Below are 18,361 nucleotides of genomic sequence, written 5' to 3' on the forward strand. Positions count from 1 at the left end.
GATAGATCCAACCGGCGACGATGGGCCATACTGAGCCGTTGCTTGAAAAGGCATGTCGGCTATGATGAGCCGGCGGCAAGTGGGGTTAGAGTGGTTCATTACGCGCGTGTTTTTCTTTTAAAGCGTGCCCACGATTTCTTGGCTGGTCATAATTAGCTCGGCTTGAGCCATATCTGGTAATAAGGGCTGAGACATATCTGGGAACAAAGGCTACGCGTGCGGCTGCGCCGATTGCACGCTCCTATTATTTTTTGGGCTAACCATTACATGGTATCTTCGGTAAATTTGGGATGTAAAAATTGACCTTTTTATCCTCCCTTCGATTAATTGTTTATATCAATATTTTAAAATATATCCCCGCCTGGATTCCCATAATCTAATCTCGAAGAATAATTGTTATGAACTTGGATTGATATATGTATTCCTTCGGTGGAATTTCTTAAGAGATATATGACGTAATATTCCTTAATTTCCTAAATAAATTTTCAAACGTTTGGAATTATATATTTTCTAATATAGGGGCTTTTTTTTTTTAGATTATTATGCATAACACAAAAGCAACGAAACACTGTTCTATTTATTTTTGCGTTTCAAAGGTATTTTTAAAAAAATTAATTTTTTTTAAATTTTTTACTTTAAATTAATATTTTTTTGATATTTTTAAATTATTTTGATACGTTAATATTAAAAATAATTTTTAGCTGAAAATCCAAAGATTTTAGAAAATCCTTGGAGTGGTTAATAGTTTTCAAGTAAAAACAATTTACCCACATCACATGACGTGATTCTTTTTGCTTACCAAAAATAATAATAAAAGTAAAAAAGAAAAAAAAGAAGGCGATAAAAGCACAATGGGCCTCCATTCCACGTATTTGCTTGGGTTCTGCGGCCCACGATGGAGAAATCCTATCGTGTCTCTCTCACTCGCTCAAAGATATCGTGTCATCCAAGACATGTATCTCCTCCAATGCAGACGAAGCATGTAGCACGCGCATGGAAGGCGAGCGTGGGAGTGGGATCCATGTATTGAAGGAGGGGACAGGGAGGAGGTTTGATGGAGCTTCGATTAAATTAAAATTGAATAATCATTTGAAAGCAATCGAAGTCTCGACATTTACTAAAGTGGAAAAGGAATTAATTGGGAAATTAAATGCATGGAATTATTGACTGGGATTTGGATCTGAGCTTATTTACACCGCACCCTTTGTCAAAAGCATATATTATATATATAAAAAATATATAAAGCAAAATGTCAAGGATTAGGAATAGCATCTTGCGAGATTTAATGTATGATTTGTGTGATCAGTCGGATGTAATCTTAAAATATCTTTTACAATTAAATTAAATAAAAAGTAAAACAAGTGTGTGTCTATACATATCAAATTATCTCTTAAGATTGAAATTCAAAAATATATAGTTTATTTTAAAATTTAAAATAATACTTATCATATGCAAATCAAACACAATTGACATCATTTTATTCACAATAATTATAATAATTATCAATGAAAATGATTAGTTGTGGTCAATTCAAATTTTATATAGAATTCCTTAATTTGTTAGGTTAATTAATAATTATGATAATTATCATTGAAAATGATTGATTTTAATCAATTTAAATTTTCTTAACTTGATAGGTTAATTAATAGTTATGATAATTATCAATAAAAATAATTATTTGTGGTCAATTTAAAAGTTAATAGGGTTCTTTACTAGGCTAGTTGTGGTCCATTTAAATTTTAATAGTATTTCTTAGCTTGTTAATCAATAACCATAAACAATATTCTAGCAATAAAATTATTTATAATAAAAAACTAATATATATATATATATATATATATATATATATATATATATATATATATATATATATATATATCACCCATCAATGCTATTTTCCTAATTATTATTTTTAACTAAATTACTTTGCCAAATTTGTTTTTTGACATGTGTTACTAAAAACATATTCAAATAGATGCACGAAAGTAATTCTTACCTATAATTGTATCAATGAAAAATATGCATGGTTTGTTTGAAATTTGATAAAAAAATAATAATAATAATAATTATTATTAAATTAATATAACTTGACTGATTGATTTAGGATTTGATTGATCTGTTTTTTTTGTCTGAATTGATAAAAAAAAAAATTAAAGTTAACTTGATTTAACATAATTCATCTGATAAAATCTTGTTAATATTTTTTAAAATAATATTATTTTTACTAATTTATATAAATAAAAATTCCATTAATCCATCCAATACAGGACTGTATACTGATCAACCCCCTAGTGGGATTTAATAACCATGGATGAAAGCTGGTAAAAAGTAGAGGTATGATTTTATTTTATTTTTTTATTTTTAAAAAGAAAGGGGCGTGGAACAGGTTAAGAGGGTAGATATCAATAAACCTGCAACAATGACGGCAAGATAAATACTAGTAGCATATAGTAAGAGATTTATTATAAAGTTAAAAAAGATGGTGGTAGTAGTCCTTTAAAGGTGTAATTTTGGTTTTATGGTGCTTATAAAAAGGAAGGTCCCTGGCTAGGTTCAGTCCTTAGCAAGTGATTAGAACAAGGTCCCAATCGCTTAGATCTCTAAATTCTCTTCACACACACACAAACAAACACCAAAACGAAGACTCAAAAAAGAATCGAATCACGAGTGCAGTTGGAATACAACAAGGGATTTTGGGGTTCATTTCCACTTTTTTTTTTTTTTTGAAAAAAAGAGTGAAGGTGAGGAATTTCAAAGCCAAAATTTTAAAAAGAACAAAAAAAGAGAGAGAAAAAACTAGACTATAATAGCAGTAGCAGCAGTGCTATAGTAGTTGAGACAGGAGCAGTGAGTGAGTTTTTATATCTTTGGTTTATTGGTGAGAATAGTAGTGGAAAGGATCTTTTTCTTCAACATCTGCAAACACAATTGATTTCTAGTGTATCTTTTTTTTCCCTGCTTTTGAGGTCTCGCCGTCTTTGAAGTTCGGCTCTGGCCCTTTTGTCTACTAGGATTGGTGGCGCATTAAAGTGGGGAGCGTTCACTAGAGAGATCCGTAGCTGAAGATATTTTTCGGGCTTCTCAGGCTGCAGGCATTCTTAAGTCTGGTTCTTGGAACGAAGAAATCTTAAAAACTCTCTCGCAACTGTGCTGTACCTATTGACAGCGTGCTTGTTGGTTGTTTCCAATCTGAAAACAAGGAAAAGGTGATAAATCAAAGTCAAGCAAAGGACGTAACAAGGAGGGGCTTGAATATATATATATATATATCAACAAGGTCATTTTGGGTCATAGAGGGGATTCTTCAGTCTCTCTTTCTTTTTTCCCATCTCGAAAGAGACATTTCAAAGCGAGGTTAGTATATATGAAAGTGGAGTAATCATGGGGGGAAATAAGTTTCATAGCCCTGTTCCTTTTATTTTGTTTTTTCTTTTTGTTTCTGTGGGGTGGAGACTGTGAGTGACTTAACTGTTTCTTACGAGTCTGGAAGAGGGAATTTGGTGGTTTTATTTGGATCTGGGAGGTGGGGGAGTCTTAACTGGCTTTCGTTTTCTGGGGTTGCGTTGTTTTTGATCATCTAGTATTTTGTCTCATTTACTGTCTTTTATATGTTTCAGATCTACCAGGATTTAGACGTTGCTTTTAGTGAAAAACCAAGACAATGTTGTCTCAGAAGCAAGCAGAAGAAGCAATTGTTTCAAACTACAGCGAGACAGATCAACATGAAGGCAAGGAAGAAGAGGCAGAAGAGAACCACTCTTTGTTTAGTATCAAGAGTGCTCTTTGGCATGGTGGGTCTGTCTGGGATGCCTGGTTTAGCTGTGCCTCCAATCAAGTACTGTATCCCTCCACGCCCATTTTCAAGATTCCATGGGTTCTTATTGCAAAAAACAGAAAGTATTGACTAGTTTTGATGGTTTCTATTACAGGTAGCACAAGTACTGCTGACACTTCCATACTCCTTCTCTCAGCTTGGTATGCTGTCAGGGATTTTGTTTCAGATATTCTATGGGATTGTAGGAAGCTGGACAGCTTACCTCATAAGTGTGCTTTACATTGAGTACAGAAGCAGAAAGGAGAAAGAGAACGTTAACTTCAAGAACCATGTCATACAGGTTTTGTTTTTGCTGCTCACCACCACCACTAATACCTAATCTTCAATGCTAAAATATCTTAAATTACAGTAACTATTTAAACTCAACGTAATTAAAAAAGATCAAACCTTTTTTTCTTCTTTTTTCTTTTGGATTTGTTCAGTGGTTTGAAGTGCTTGATGGGCTACTGGGTCCATACTGGAAGGCATTAGGACTTGCCTTCAACTGTACTTTCTTACTCTTTGGATCTGTCATTCAACTTATTGCTTGTGCAAGGTAAGAACTTTATGATCATTTTCTGTTTTAGCCTTCAATTCTAAATTATAAATAAAGTTTGATGTCTTTCTTGTTTGATTTTCAACTGTTTCTTGTTTTTTTCTCGGTGTGAACAGTAATATTTACTACATCAATGACCATATGGACAAGAGGACTTGGACTTACATTTTTGGAGCTTGCTGTGCCACAACAGTTTTTATACCCTCTTTTCATAACTACCGTATTTGGTCTTTTCTTGGACTTGGCATGACCACATATACCGCCTGGTACATGGCCATAGCAGCTCTTATTCATGGCCAAGTAGGAGTCGTCACGCATTCTGCTCCGACAAAGTTGGTGCTTTACTTCACCGGAGCCACCAACATCCTCTACACCTTTGGTGGACATGCTGTCACCGTGTAAGCTTCCTTTTCTTTTTCATTTTTTTACTTGAAATATTTTATTATCCTCTTCTCTTTTTCTTTCACTTGTTTCTACACGGCTTCTGTTTGCAGCTTTTGCCGGTCATGTTGGGGTTCGAGACCCACAGACAAAATCATATTATTTGTTCCCTTTCCATTTCTCAAGGAGAGAATAGAAATGGACAATAAAATGGTCCAACCTTCTTGTTTTACTACAGGCTTTACCTTTTAATCTAGTCTCCTTTTGTCTTTACCTGGTTTAGCATAGTTTCCTAATCATGGGACTCAATAGTGGGAGTGTAGTAACTAGTAAAAACTACAGAGAATGAGAATCCAATGAACATGAGGTCCATCGAGCCATTTAACACTGTACATATGTAATCAAGTTGTAGCCAGCTTGCTTCACCCCCCTTGTTACTTTCACCATTAATTAATATATAGTTCTTGTCGAGTGAATGGGAGCTGAGTGAATGATGAAGAATGAAAAGTTAGGTCATACGTCAACCTTATTTTTGAATGTCCTTTTGGTTGTCCTTACGGACTTTAAATGGGGAGTTGATCAATTAAATTTTACAGGGAAATCATGCATGCCATGTGGAAGCCCCAGAAATTCAAGTATATTTACTTGATGGCTACTCTCTACGTGTTCACACTAACCATTCCTTCTGCCACCGCCGTCTACTGGGCCTTTGGAGACCAACTCCTCAACCATTCCAACGCCTTTGCTCTCCTCCCCAGGAATGGTTTCCGCGATGCTGCGGTTATCCTCATGCTCATTCACCAGGTCAAGTTAAATTTGGCTGGATTGATTCGATTACTTGACTGCCCTTGAAAGAATATATACAGTAGTTCTTTTTAAGGGAATTTGACTGAGGTAAAATTGTTTTGAACGGTGCAGTTTATCACATTTGGGTTTGCATGCACCCCATTGTACTTTGTGTGGGAGAAGGTGATAGGGATGCATGACACAAAGAGTATTTGCTTGAGGGCACTTGCAAGGCTACCGGTGGTGATCCCAATATGGTTTTTGGCTATAATCTTCCCGTTCTTTGGACCCATTAACTCAGCAGTCGGTGCTCTTCTGGTCAGCTTCACAGTCTACATTATCCCATCTCTAGCCCACATGCTCACTTACAGAAAATCCTCTGCTAGACAGGTAAAAACGCTGCCTCTAATTCTCTCACTCTCAGAGGAACGCCACTGATGAGGAGAACCTTTTTCTTAGTAGAAAGCTGTAGTTATCCTGATCTTTTAGGGGTGTTGAGGTCTTAATGGAGTGAGTGGACACTCCGCGTTTGATGGGGATTCCCACAGTCCACAGTGACATACATTGTCCCAGCTGAGTGGAGACTGGATATGGAGAGATGGAGAGAGGATGCAGGAAATGTACAAGAGAGCATTTAAGGCTTGGATTTGGAAATATTACGGGAATGGAGTTGGGTGGCATGTCGTTTTCATTTAGTTATATGCTACAGTCGGTGTGTTGTACTCTGTCCTGAAATTTGAGCTGGCTGGCTGGCTTGACTCCCTCCCTTTCAAATAGTTCAACTACATGTCTGTCGCAGATGAATATTTTGTCAAAACAAATTGTCAACAAACGTAGTTTATTAGCACTGAGTTTATTTGAATATTGTTTTTCTGGCAGAATGCTGCAGAGAAGCCTCCTTTCTTCATGCCAAGCTGGACCGCCATGTATGTTATCAACACCTTCGTGGTGGTGTGGGTGCTGGTGGTTGGTTTTGGGTTCGGTGGATGGGCTAGCATGACCAACTTCGTTAGGCAGGTGGACACGTTCGGACTCTTCGCAAAGTGCTATCAATGCAAGCCAGCAGGGGCAGCACCACCGCGTCCTCACTGAGCTGACGTCACTGAAGCAAATCAGTCCCAAGATTTCGTCTGAGAAAATATTTCTTTTGCTTCATATTTTGTATCATACAAAGGGGAAGTAGCAGTATCTCCTCCATGTGATGTGTGCTGGATTTTGCTTTTCTTTTCTTTTTTTTCTTGGGGGTTACTTAAATTAGTTGGTGAAATAGTGTGTTGAATTGTGATGATTCCTTTGCTATTAAAAGCGTAGGCTAATTAAATCAGATAAAATATATGCTTAGTTTTCATATTCCTTCCCTTTTGATCACATCATTGTTTTTTCTTCTTCTTAGTTGTAATGTCATTATTACTCGGCATGTTTCCAAAGCATAACCTTATAAAAAAATGGCTACAACGGTATGGGTTTCTCTTACTGATGATCCAAATTCATAGGATATTAACTGATTTTTCGGATCCTATGAATATTGGGTAAAATATATATATATATTATCAAATATGCTTTGAAATCCATTATATTATATAAATATTTTTTTAGAATATTTAATATTTTAAAATATAATATGATATATATAGTAGATAGTAGATAATAATTGGATATCCGAAACTTATACTATTAATAATAGATATAATATGGATATGGATACGGCCTAAACACCTATTATAATCTCTAGTTTCTCTATTTATTTATTTATTTAGATTAATGTAGGTGTCTGGACCAGCTTGTGTATACCTCGACTAATTTCACGGGTTCTACTCAAACTTATGCCAATTGCGAAGTAAACCTAAGACTTGACTAGTTGAGTCACCCTAATAATTAATTATTCTATATAAATATTTTTATAGAATATACTATAATATATTTGGATACCCGAATAATAGATAATATATATAATAAATGAATATCAAGAAATACAACTGAACATTTATTATCATCTCTAGTTTCTCTATTTGTTTAATTATTTTTTCAAAAGGAGAAGATACAGACATGTTTTAATAGAATCTGTATAGAGAGTGGGCCGTCGGCCATCTCCATGATCACATGGGTTGCACGTTGGCTCATCTGTTTGTCACGTGCCAGTCTTGACTCTCTTCTTAAATTCACATGTGAAGACATGCATGAACCTTAACATGATTTTCATGCTTAATTAAGCAGAATCCATAATTGATTTCCCATTAATCAAGCTTAGAAGACCTTTGAACCCTCTTTAAGAATTGGGTTTTTTTAATGTTTTTTTCTTGGCTTTCACATGCACCCAATTTCAAGATGTGGTCTTGCTGTTTCTTTAAGTTGTTAAACGGAAAGTATGTTGATGTCTCCCTTGACAGTGCTGACTGACTAATGAAAGCTCCTTAATTCAACTTATTAGACTCAATTATTTAATCACCAAACTAACTAATTCTAAGGTATATAATTCAACTGGTCAGCTCTAGGTTTCTTCTTTAAAAATCATCAATTCAAGTCCTATAAACCCTAGAGTTACTGGAGGCTTACATGGTCGTTAACTTCAGGACCTGTAGGATTAGTCGAGATCCGTGCAAACTGATCCGAACACCCAATTTGCCTAACATCTCCTCTATTTCTTTTTGAATTCGTGTTTAGTATTATAGTGTTGAATATTTTTCAATTGTTTTTTCAGATTTTTAGATAAAATGCACAGAAAAACAGAATTTATAGACTTTTAATCACTCGATTAGTCATTATTCAAGATTTTACACATCATAGCTGCCCCTATGGTCATTAGGTTTGGTAAGAACACTTTGCTTAATTTCTCCGTTTGGTGAGGCTTTGGCCATTTTATCAAAAGGAGGAATATTTAGTTGGTACCCACTACCCTTCTCTTGAAAGTTCAAATCGGTACTACGAAAAAAACAGAAGGTGTTTTAGGGATTTTGGAAAAAATGAAAGACATTATTGTCTGATCTGATATTCAAATGTGATTGGATCCATGATTGTTTAATAAATATAGTATTGAATCGAACAATCATGGTATTGTTTATAGAGCATGTAATCGATTGATTTTCAAAATAGTTCTTTGTTGTTTGGTAATATATTAAAATAATTTTTTTTAATTTTTAAAATATTAATTTTAATACTAATGAATCAAAACGATTTAAAATAATAAAAAATAATTTTTAAATAATTTTTTTAATATTTAATAAAATACAGTTTCAAATGGCCTTTAAATCATCCAAAATCACTATTTTTTATATTGATATCTAATTAAAATGAATGTTTGGGAGCGTGATAATAATTGTTTTTTAAAATATTTTTTTTATTCGGTAATATATTAAAATAATTTTTATTTTTTAAAAATTATTTTTGATACCAGAACATCAAAACAATAAAAAAAAATACAAAAACTAATTTTAAACAACTTTATTTCAATATTTAGTAAAATATAGTTCGAAATGCAGTTTCAAAACCGACTCAAAATCATCCAAAATCACAATCTTCATATATTTATATCTAATTAAGTTGCTTCAAAAACTAAAATTTTATATCTGAGACAACAATAGGCATGCAATGCAAGTGGATTATAATTTCCAAGGCCTGCCTGCATTATTGGAGAATCTCTCCCAAATAAAACTCCATTAATTATCTGATGGAGAAGCATATATTAATTTAACAATTGTTGTTTGATAGACTAACTGATCAATCATGGTATGGATGTGAAGATCACTCGTGTCGCGCTTGTTTACCAGTAAATGAGATAAGGGAAATCGATGGAAAAGATTGGTCCTGCAGTGATTCCTCAATAATTGGAATTGATGGGTACTGTGCGTTATCACTTCCAACTCAGAAAGAAATTTATGCTATATTTGACCCAACAAGTGACGCCATTCAGCATCAATATTATGGAGCCAAAAGATTCAGTTTTGTAACATCCGCCATTGTTACGAGTTCATATCATTTCCTTGGAAACTCGCCATCAAAATTTATTCCCAGTTGCTGTTCTTGCAAGAATATTATCGTTTTTATTATTATTAGAACCTACTTGGCTGTATTTCAACTCCCTCTTTCTTGATTCTTTCAAAAAGATTTATATATCTTCCTCCACAAGGTAGCTAGCTAGCTTCTGTTAATAAAATAAGGAAGATTAATATTGTTGCTAAGATTCTTACAGTTACTGTTCGCAAGAAGTTGCCTCTATATATATATAATTATTGAGGTTCACTGTCAGACCCTGCACTTGCAGCAAGTTGATGAGAGACTTTTTCTGCTATATTCTATCACAGATCACTTGACAAAGAAGCATCCTGAACCAAGCACATACAGAACACTGACGATGGCAGATGAGCATTGGATTGGATACTGTGGCAGGATAGTTCTTTTATCAGAAGAACATGTCCACTTGCATGTTCAAATGAGCTCATAAAACGAGTATAGATTATGGTTTTTTTTTTCTTTTTCGCGGTGTGGGTAGATATTAATTATGGCTTTTAAAATAGTGAAATGTTACTCTAAATGATGTTGAAGATCTAAACGAGGTGGAGTAATATATATATGGAACTTCGGTTATGTACTTGCATTTATTTTTGTGTGAAAAAAAGGTGTACAAAACTCAGTAATTCAAGACAGATCTTTATACAGGCAGCGTTCAAAGTGTTTATTTCTTTATATTGGGTAATTGGAGTGGCAAATTGGACTACATGCAGGGAATAACCCTCTTTTAGCTACTTTCAATTCTTGCAATTGTTGTAAATAAATAATATAATTTAATATAATTTGAGAAGTTATTTCAAAAAAATTGAATGACAGCAACTTTTTATTTTTAAGATGAAATATTTAAAACTAATATGTTTCTAATCTCATATGAATTATGATACAAGCTACTAACCATCTAGAAAGTATGATAAGCTTGCGCATATAAAATTGAGTTCAGCAAAATAAAAACCTCAATTTTTCGTCCAAAGCAACGCCTAAACTTTTTATTTTTTGGCCTTTAAATTGAAACTACAGTTTTTTAAGCTCCTGTAATTTATTTTCCTAACAGTTATTTATTTTCTCTAATAGTTATTTTCCTAACAGTTATATTTTAAAGATTGTCTGCACTTTTTAACTCTCCATTTAATTTCTTTATAGATGTTTCAGATTCTAGACCTATATATAAATGCTTATACTTTTGTAGAAGATAACCATAATTCATTTTAGATTGTTAGACTTTCTTATTCTGCTTTGCCTGCTTCCCTCAATTCTAGAGGAGGAACTTGTTGAATTATGAGAAATAGCTTTTTATATAGGAAATATCCTTAAAAATAGTGTTTATAACACGTCTCAGGTTTTCTATTTGTTGCCTTCATTTTGTTTTTGTTCTTCCTCCATTGTTTCTTTACCAACAACAATTTCAAACATAAATGAAATTTGAAATTATGGTAACTTCTTTTAGCTACTTTCCTTGCCTTTTTATGCTTTTAATTAGGTTTTTGGAAGATATTGGAAAATTTACCTATAAATGCTTGTAAGATAATTCAATGGTTTAACTTTATTACTCTAAATAAAAGATCTTCCATACAAATCATACTCAACTTACAATCTGATTCGATAAAAAGATACGAGTCATTGGGTTATTTAGATATCTCATAAATCATTTGGGCACCTTATGAATCACCTGATCAATCTAGATTAATCTTTTTTTTTCAAAATTATGTTTTATTGTTTTTTTAAAAAATCTTGGTTTTAATCTGATCATGTTTAGATCGGGTTTGATAAATCAATTAGATTATAGGTCATGAATTAATTTGTCGGATGAGTATTAAAATTAACTGATTTGGACTAGGTTCAAAATTATGAATTTATTAAATTGATTTATTAAACCGGAACGAGTTTAGTAATTATATTTAAAGTAAGAATAATAAAGTATCATTTAGGTACCAGGGTGGATGACTTTCTATTGCACTGTTTATCTTCACTAACTAAACTTGCAAACGGACGACATTGAAAAGTATCTTTGTTGATGCATTCATCTATTTTCAAGGGCTTGCCTTCTTAAACTAAAACAAGTCCAAAACCTAACCAACAAATTATCTATGTGACCATGTCAAGTTCATCATGAACACAAGGCCAGTAGCTTAAACCCCTAAAAAAATCAACAAAAAAATTAAAGCACTATTTATTTTATTTTCTTTTTTCTTTTTATTTTTCTAAATCAATGCATTTTCTTTTCTTTTAATTTCATCATTTAATATTAGATTTGTTTTCTACTGGGTTATCCTACTCTCATAGCACGAATCACGGGTTTGGCGGGTTATCTCGGTTGATGCAGGTTTTTTTAAAATTAGTTTTTGCCTAATTTTATCTTTTAATACCGAGTTAATTGAGAATTAGACTTCATGATTTGTTTTGTTTGCTTTCTATTAGATTATTTTGGCCTTAATATTAGAGGATAGTGCTTAACAAGTTAATTTAAGTTGACTTGGGTTATTTTTTGTGTTCTTTTTTTAATTGATTTTTTTTAATTTTATTATTCAACATTGAATCGGTTGGGAATTGAGTTTTATAATCTGTTTTGATTTGCTTTATATGGGAATATCTTGGTCTCATAATCAGGGTTGTCGATTTTGACATTTTAACCCGGTTAAATAGGGTCATTTTCTTATTTTTTTAAGAGGTTATTTTAGTCTCATGACTCAGGTCACAAGTCATTAAACATTGGATTTGCTTTTTATTGGGTTGTTCTCGTCTCATGGCCTGGATTGTGGGTTGACAAGTTAACTTAATTAACTCAATTTGTTTTCTTTTTCTAATTGATTTTTCCCCTCAATTTCATCATTTAATATTGTGTTTGATTGGAAATTATGTTTTATGATTTATTTTGATTTTATTTTTATTAATTTATCCTAGTCTTATGACTCGAAAATAATGTTTCACGGGTTAACCCGAGTTAACTTATCTTATTTTTTGGATCATTTTTTTAATTAATGTTTTTACAAATTTCATCGTTCAACATTGGGTCCGACATGATCGATTAAGAATGAAGCTTTATAATTTGTTTTGATTTGCTTTCTATAGGATTATCTCAGTCTCCTAACTAGAGTGTGAATTTTACAGATTAACCCGGGTTAAATCAAGTCTTTTTTTATTTTTTCTATAAAGTTATCTCGGTCTCATGACCCGATTCATGGGTTAGGCGGATTGACTCAGGTTATTTTTTTATATTTTTTTAATTAAAATTTATTTTTTAATCTCATCTTTCAACATTGGAATGATTGAGAATTAGACTTTGTAATTTGTTTTGATTTGATTTGCTTTTTATATTGTTATTTTGGTCTTATGATCCAGGTCGGGAGTTTGACATGTTAACCTATATCTCTTTTTAAGACCTTCTTTTTAATTGATTCTTTTTAATTTTATCCTTCAACATTATGTTGATTGAGAATAAGGGTTCATAATTTATGATTTGTTTTCCATGAAATTATCATAATCTCATAACCCGAGTCATAAATTTAACATGTTAACCAGGTTGATCCAAGTTAATTTGCTATGTTGTTATCTTAATGTTTTTAAAAAATATTATCTTGAGATTTGTTTAGTAAAACGGGTCATTTGAATTGTTTTTGGACCCGTAAAGTCAATTGGGTCATATCAAGTCAACCTCTAAATAATTAATTTTTTAACTAGAAAAAAAATATTAATAACATTTAAATATTTTTTTACATTTTAAAATTTTTTGATCCAACGCACATTATATCGTGGTTCAATAATCTAGATGCCATCTAATCAGCTTCGGCATTTTTGCATTTCGAATCGTCTTTGTTTGTTAGGCCAGACATTGTCTCCAAGTTAATCTCAGGCCCTGCCATCAATCATTTGAACTCTCTTAGGCCCTTGAAGTTGATAGTCTATTCTGAACTGATGTAGTTCATAGCCTTAACAAAATTGGAAAAGCCCATAGCCCACTCTATCCAAGCTCTATAAAACAGGGAAGAGACCAGAGGGTGGAAACCCATGAACAAAAAAATACCTTATCCTTAAGCTTACTCATGGCTTCACTCATGGTGGGTGCTATCCCTATGACCCCTCAAGCTCTCAACTTTGGCTCTCGCCTGTCTTATTCTCAATCGCAAATCTCTCTTTGCCATTCAACCTCTTCACTTCCACTCTCCACCGCCAGAACTTCAGTCCCATTTGGTAACTAAAAAACTTCTTCATGTATTTTCTTGTCTAATCTTGGTTTTGTTTTTGTATTAAACTGTTGCTTTTTTCAGTGTACTGTGGAAGAGGGGACAGGAAGACTGAAAGAGGGAAAAGATTCAACCACTCATTTGGAAACGTGGGTACATTTTGATTTTGTGATTTTTGTTAATTTTGTTTGATTAAGCATTGATATACAATGTGGTGTTGGTTGTGAATGTTATGTAGGCGAGGCCTAGGGATAAGAAGAAAGGGAGAGGACCACCAAGAATACCAGTTCCTGGTGCTCCACCTAAGATAGATAAGTCTGTTGATGATGAGGTTGTCAAGATTGAAATTGATGAGTCGCTTGGTTAATATGGATTGCATTACGCTTTATTTGGTTATTGTTTCTTTTTTTTTCCCGTTTTGTTTATTTCTTTAACTTTGTAATTGCTAAAATCTTTCTTGTTGTTAAATTAGTCTGTAAGAACCTGCTAATTGCATGTTGCAATTTCGTATGTTAATCTGCTTTTCGAGTTCTTTTTTGAGTTGTTTCATGATTTTATGAATTTCCATGAATCTGTTCTTTGGAGTTAAATTAGTGGTGATAATTGTTCTGGATATGTGCATGACGAATTCCATTTGTTTTAAATTCATGATTTAGAAAACTCAATTGTTGGACAAGTTAGGGCATTCAATCCTTTTTGCTTTGTGAGTGAAGCAATTCCAAAGATATGATTTTTTGTAGATATTATTTCATTTGTTGATTCCATGATACAATTTCTTGCTTGGTCCAAAGAAAAGTCATTAGTGAATTGGCAGGACTTGGCATACGGGATTTGCCAATATGGATGGAGATTTAAGTCCATTTTGAGGTTAGATGCCTTGGAATTGTGAGCTGTGTTATAGATCTCTGTTATTGCTGTGATCTTTTTTATTTATTTATTAAGGTACAGAAAATGAGAATTTGGTAACCAAAAATGTTTAGAGCAAACTAATTTAGGAGATTTCATGGTTGAGATGGCTGAATATTTTGAGTTGTATGATAAAGCTCCCGTATCAGCTTTGATCTTTGCCATTGAAGGCCTTGTTTAAGGATCTGCTATTTTTAGATGCATATATATTAAGACTGCAACAAATTTTTTGTTTCATGTGTCTATTTTTGCAATCAAATGATAATCTTTTTATACATTTTCACGCCACCCCCCAAAAAAAAAAAAAAAAAATCAAGGAGAAGAACAATTAATGCAAAGTTCAAGTTCCTTTCATTAAAGAGATTAGTCCAGCGAAGGAGTTTGTTGCTTGAGTCTTGAAAGGGGTGTTTGAGATAGTGAGAAAGGTTGTTTTTTAAGATGTTTTTTGCTTAGAAATATATTAAAATATATATTTTTTATTTTTTAAAATTTATTTTTAGCATTAATATATTAAAATAATTTAAAAACATTGTTTTGAAAAAAATTCAAAATTTCACAAAACTCCAATTGAAATACGGGCCAAATGCCCAATGAATTCTGGTCCCCTGCTTTGCTTCAGGCGAATCAACTAGAACTTCTCATTTATTATAGGATAAATTTTCTTCCAGAATGATAAATGTGTTGGAGAGGACAAAATAATCTGAGATTGATCTATTCAAGGAGCTTCCTTCCTCGATAATTAACTCTCTAGTTCTCTTGTTCCATAGGTGTAATGCAAAGCTCTCTCTGTGTTAAGCAGTGAATCTTCCACCCATTCCGAGTTAGTTCCATTGCTGGCTTGCAGCAGAAGAGCATGCGTTTCATAATCTGATTAACTGGAAAAAACCCTTAGCTGGTAATCAGTAAGACCGTAACGTCATAACAAGGGATGCTCAATCACTGTAGAGACAAGTTATGGTCCATTATGCCTTCGTTTATTTCCATTAGAAGTCGAGGCAAATTCCTGTAGGCAGTCTGCCAAAGATGGTTCTTTATTCTTCTCTGCTGATTAATGACTCTGGCTATGCTCTGAGCTCTAAGTGCATTCCACAACCCCGCAAAATCTTTCAAAAAAACCCTAGTGTAACATTGCAGCCCGTATCAATTTGGAAGAGGATCTTTCAGGCCCCTTATCTGATCAAGCCAAGCTTCTACTGGGGTATTGTTTACTAGAAAGGGCAAGTCTGGAGTAACAGCTAGAACTCTGAGCCCAAGGTAATGTAGTGGTTTTAGAAGCTTGTAGCCTGTCTTGAGTCCATAGGTCTTGACACGATTGAGGGGTTAGTTTTGAACAGTGCCCATTGCCAAGAGTACTAGCTGACGAACATGTAGAACTCCAGAGTGCCCTTTGCTGAAAAAATTCCAATTAAGGACCATGAAATTTCTATTTTTAAAGATGTCCCAAAATATCCAATTGTTATGTGTTGAATAATTACTAATTTTTTAGTTTTAATAATCTCATATATTCTCTCCATGAGTCAAATTTAGAACTATGAAGACATGTGATCATTTTAGCATTATCACGAGGCGTGAGAGCCTCCATTAAAGAGTGGATGACCTTTGGCCTTCATGGTGATGAAATGGAAGATGCAAGCCCTCTAATGAAGAGAGATTGTACTTGAGAGTGGGAGATCCAAGAATATCCATGGAGATAGCTTGAGGCCTGGGAGTCTCATTAGTGAATCGTGTTAGTATGAAACTACATTGGAGAGTGAAAAATCCCAGATCAATACTCGGTGAATTGGTGAGATGTCATTTGACATCACATAGAGAATGTGTCAGTCCAAGACTGCACTCGAGAATGTGGGATTCAAGATCAACTTTTGGTGAATTGGTGAGAGGCCTTTTGACATCACCCGAAGAATATACCAGCTCAAATATGCACCGGAAAATAGGGGATCCGAGATCAATCCCTGACGAATTAGTGAGAAGCCCTTATGCATCACCTAAAGAATGTGTTAATCTGAGACTGTACTAAAAATGAGGGATCCGGGATCAATTTCTAGTGAATTGGTAAAAGGCTCTTAGGCATCACTCAAAGATTTGTAGATAGTAAATGTATGTCAGAGATACATTATTTTTATTTCAAAAGTAAACTTACATTTTCATTAAGAATTGTGCATTCTAAAGTGATCTGAGTGATAGGTATTTGGGAGGTGTTTAGAAGAAACATGTCTTGAAGGTGATAGGTATTTGCATGATTGCCTTAATAACTTTAAAGGAATGATTCCATTTTGATTCAAGCAGTAATAAATCATTAATATACACTAAGCGCCCATGAGTTGGTCCCTCGTGGTTCTTCCTCAAGCTTTTATTTCTACTAAGAGAATGATTTTCCTCAAAGATCCTTCATGTCGGCTGTCCTTGTAAAAACAAAGAAGGTCATATCATAGCACACTAGCATTTTCCACCCGTATATGATTTTTCATGACTTGTTTTACCTTGAACAAGCTTTTATTTGGTAAGGTATAAAGTTTTCTTTCAGAGAACATGTTCCTTTACCCCTCGTATCAAGGCCTCAAAGGCTATTGACTCCAAATTAACGCATGCTCAAAGTAATCTAGATATAAACTCTTTTACTTAAACTTTTTATCTAGATTTGCGTGTTCAAAGGTGATAATATTTATTTTTTTATTTTTCAATATTTGTAAATATTATTCTTTTACTCTAGATATTTTTAATGTTATGTGGTATTTTATTTTGTTTATTTTAGAGGCACTCAAAGCATAGTTAACCAGGTTCATTAAATAGATTTGCTTTTGAAAATATGTTTCTCTTTCTTTAAGCGAGTGAATTTAACCTCTCATAGACCCACAAAACATGAATAATAGTGATCATTCCTTTTCTCTAAGCATTCATTTTCTCCTTTTTCCTTAAAAAAAACTAGGAGTAAGCATGACTCCTGGCTTCTTCTCCTCTGAAAAAATAAGCAGGAATTATAAAATAAATAAAGGAGGGTGTGGTCTAACCGTGGATTATATATCTCATAAAATAACTTTGGACTGAAACAACAAGAATTGTTTTTCATAGTTCTCTATGTTTTGATGGATTTTTTGCTTGGTTTGATGATGCTTTCTGCATTTTAGAAGCTGTTGGCCTTTTCATTTCCCCCCGTTTCTATCCATTTTCTTATGCAAGTCTTTTTATGCGGTTGTTTCTTTTCTCTACCTACTACGAACTTTTGTTCTTTTGATTTCTTTGTCTGTTTTTTTCTTCTTCTTACACACAAGGGTGAAAGTTTAGTGGAGCTAATGCAAACTTGGAAGTTAAAACTCTAGAATCCACACGGAAAAAGAACAAACTTAATAAAACTAAAATCAGATTTGGTTGATAAGGCACAACGATTATTTAAACCATTGAATGAAACCTTTACCTAATGATTATAAAGAATCGAGAATGAAAAATATAAGGAAGAAGCCATGAAGACAATTATTTTTCGATAAGTTAGACAGTTCATTGAAGAACAAAAAATATGAAAATTCTCTCTTACACAAGCACACGATATATGACAATAATAATAAATATCAATTTGAATTGCAAACCTTACAAAAAAACATTTAAAGTGTTGAAAAAAGGACTTACCCTAATGGACTAATGGGCTGAAATCAAACTCAATTTAAAAATAACCAAAAGTATTAAAATAATACCATTCCCTCCTGAATAATATTGCATATATTATTTCAGAATACTTGATTT

General features: G+C 33.2%; 2 protein-coding genes across 3 annotated transcripts; both read left to right on the top strand.

Moving 5' to 3' along the window:
* Positions 1 to 2,480: 2,480 nt before the first annotated feature.
* LOC7466059 (auxin transporter-like protein 2) lies at positions 2,481 to 6,887 on the top strand. 2 transcript variants are annotated; one of them, XM_002322933.4, is made up of 8 exons: positions 2,481 to 3,354; positions 3,618 to 3,835; positions 3,930 to 4,115; positions 4,258 to 4,370; positions 4,487 to 4,768; positions 5,348 to 5,555; positions 5,670 to 5,927; positions 6,417 to 6,887. In XM_002322933.4, exons 2-8 carry the CDS (start codon positions 3,662 to 3,664, stop codon positions 6,627 to 6,629), a joined length of 1,434 nt encoding a protein of 477 aa, XP_002322969.2. In that variant the 5' UTR covers positions 2,481 to 3,354; positions 3,618 to 3,661; the 3' UTR covers positions 6,630 to 6,887. The 2 variants fall into 2 exon arrangements, with proteins under 2 accessions (XP_002322969.2, XP_024443189.1); XM_024587421.2 differs by having other exon boundaries at positions 2,549 to 3,523.
* Positions 6,888 to 13,528: 6,641 nt separating this feature from the next.
* LOC7487463 (30S ribosomal protein S31, chloroplastic) lies at positions 13,529 to 14,252 on the top strand. The gene is made up of 3 exons (XM_002322934.4): positions 13,529 to 13,727; positions 13,805 to 13,869; positions 13,959 to 14,252. Exons 1-3 carry the CDS (start codon positions 13,580 to 13,582, stop codon positions 14,085 to 14,087), a joined length of 342 nt encoding a protein of 113 aa, XP_002322970.3. The 5' UTR covers positions 13,529 to 13,579; the 3' UTR covers positions 14,088 to 14,252.
* Positions 14,253 to 18,361: the final 4,109 nt, after the last annotated feature.

This window comes from Populus trichocarpa, chromosome 16 (assembly GCF_000002775.5).
Source record: "Populus trichocarpa isolate Nisqually-1 chromosome 16, P.trichocarpa_v4.1, whole genome shotgun sequence".
Lineage (NCBI taxonomy): Eukaryota > Viridiplantae > Streptophyta > Magnoliopsida > Malpighiales > Salicaceae > Populus > Populus trichocarpa.

Excerpts from the sequence above, each read along its gene's own strand:
- LOC7487463 (XM_002322934.4), top strand. The coding sequence starts at position 13,580 with ATGGCTTCACTCATGGTGGGTGCTATCCCTATGACCCCTCAAGCTCTC. Across the intron at positions 13,728-13,804 it reads CAGAACTTCAGTCCCATTTG|TGTACTGTGGAAGAGGGGAC; the intron begins GTAACTAAAAAA and ends TGCTTTTTTCAG. Across the intron at positions 13,870-13,958 it reads TCAACCACTCATTTGGAAAC|GCGAGGCCTAGGGATAAGAA; the intron begins GTGGGTACATTT and ends AATGTTATGTAG.
- LOC7466059 (XM_002322933.4), top strand. The coding sequence starts at position 3,662 with ATGTTGTCTCAGAAGCAAGCAGAAGAAGCAATTGTTTCAAACTACAGC. Across the intron at positions 4,371-4,486 it reads CAACTTATTGCTTGTGCAAG|TAATATTTACTACATCAATG; the intron begins GTAAGAACTTTA and ends CGGTGTGAACAG. Across the intron at positions 4,769-5,347 it reads GGTGGACATGCTGTCACCGT|GGAAATCATGCATGCCATGT; the intron begins GTAAGCTTCCTT and ends TAAATTTTACAG.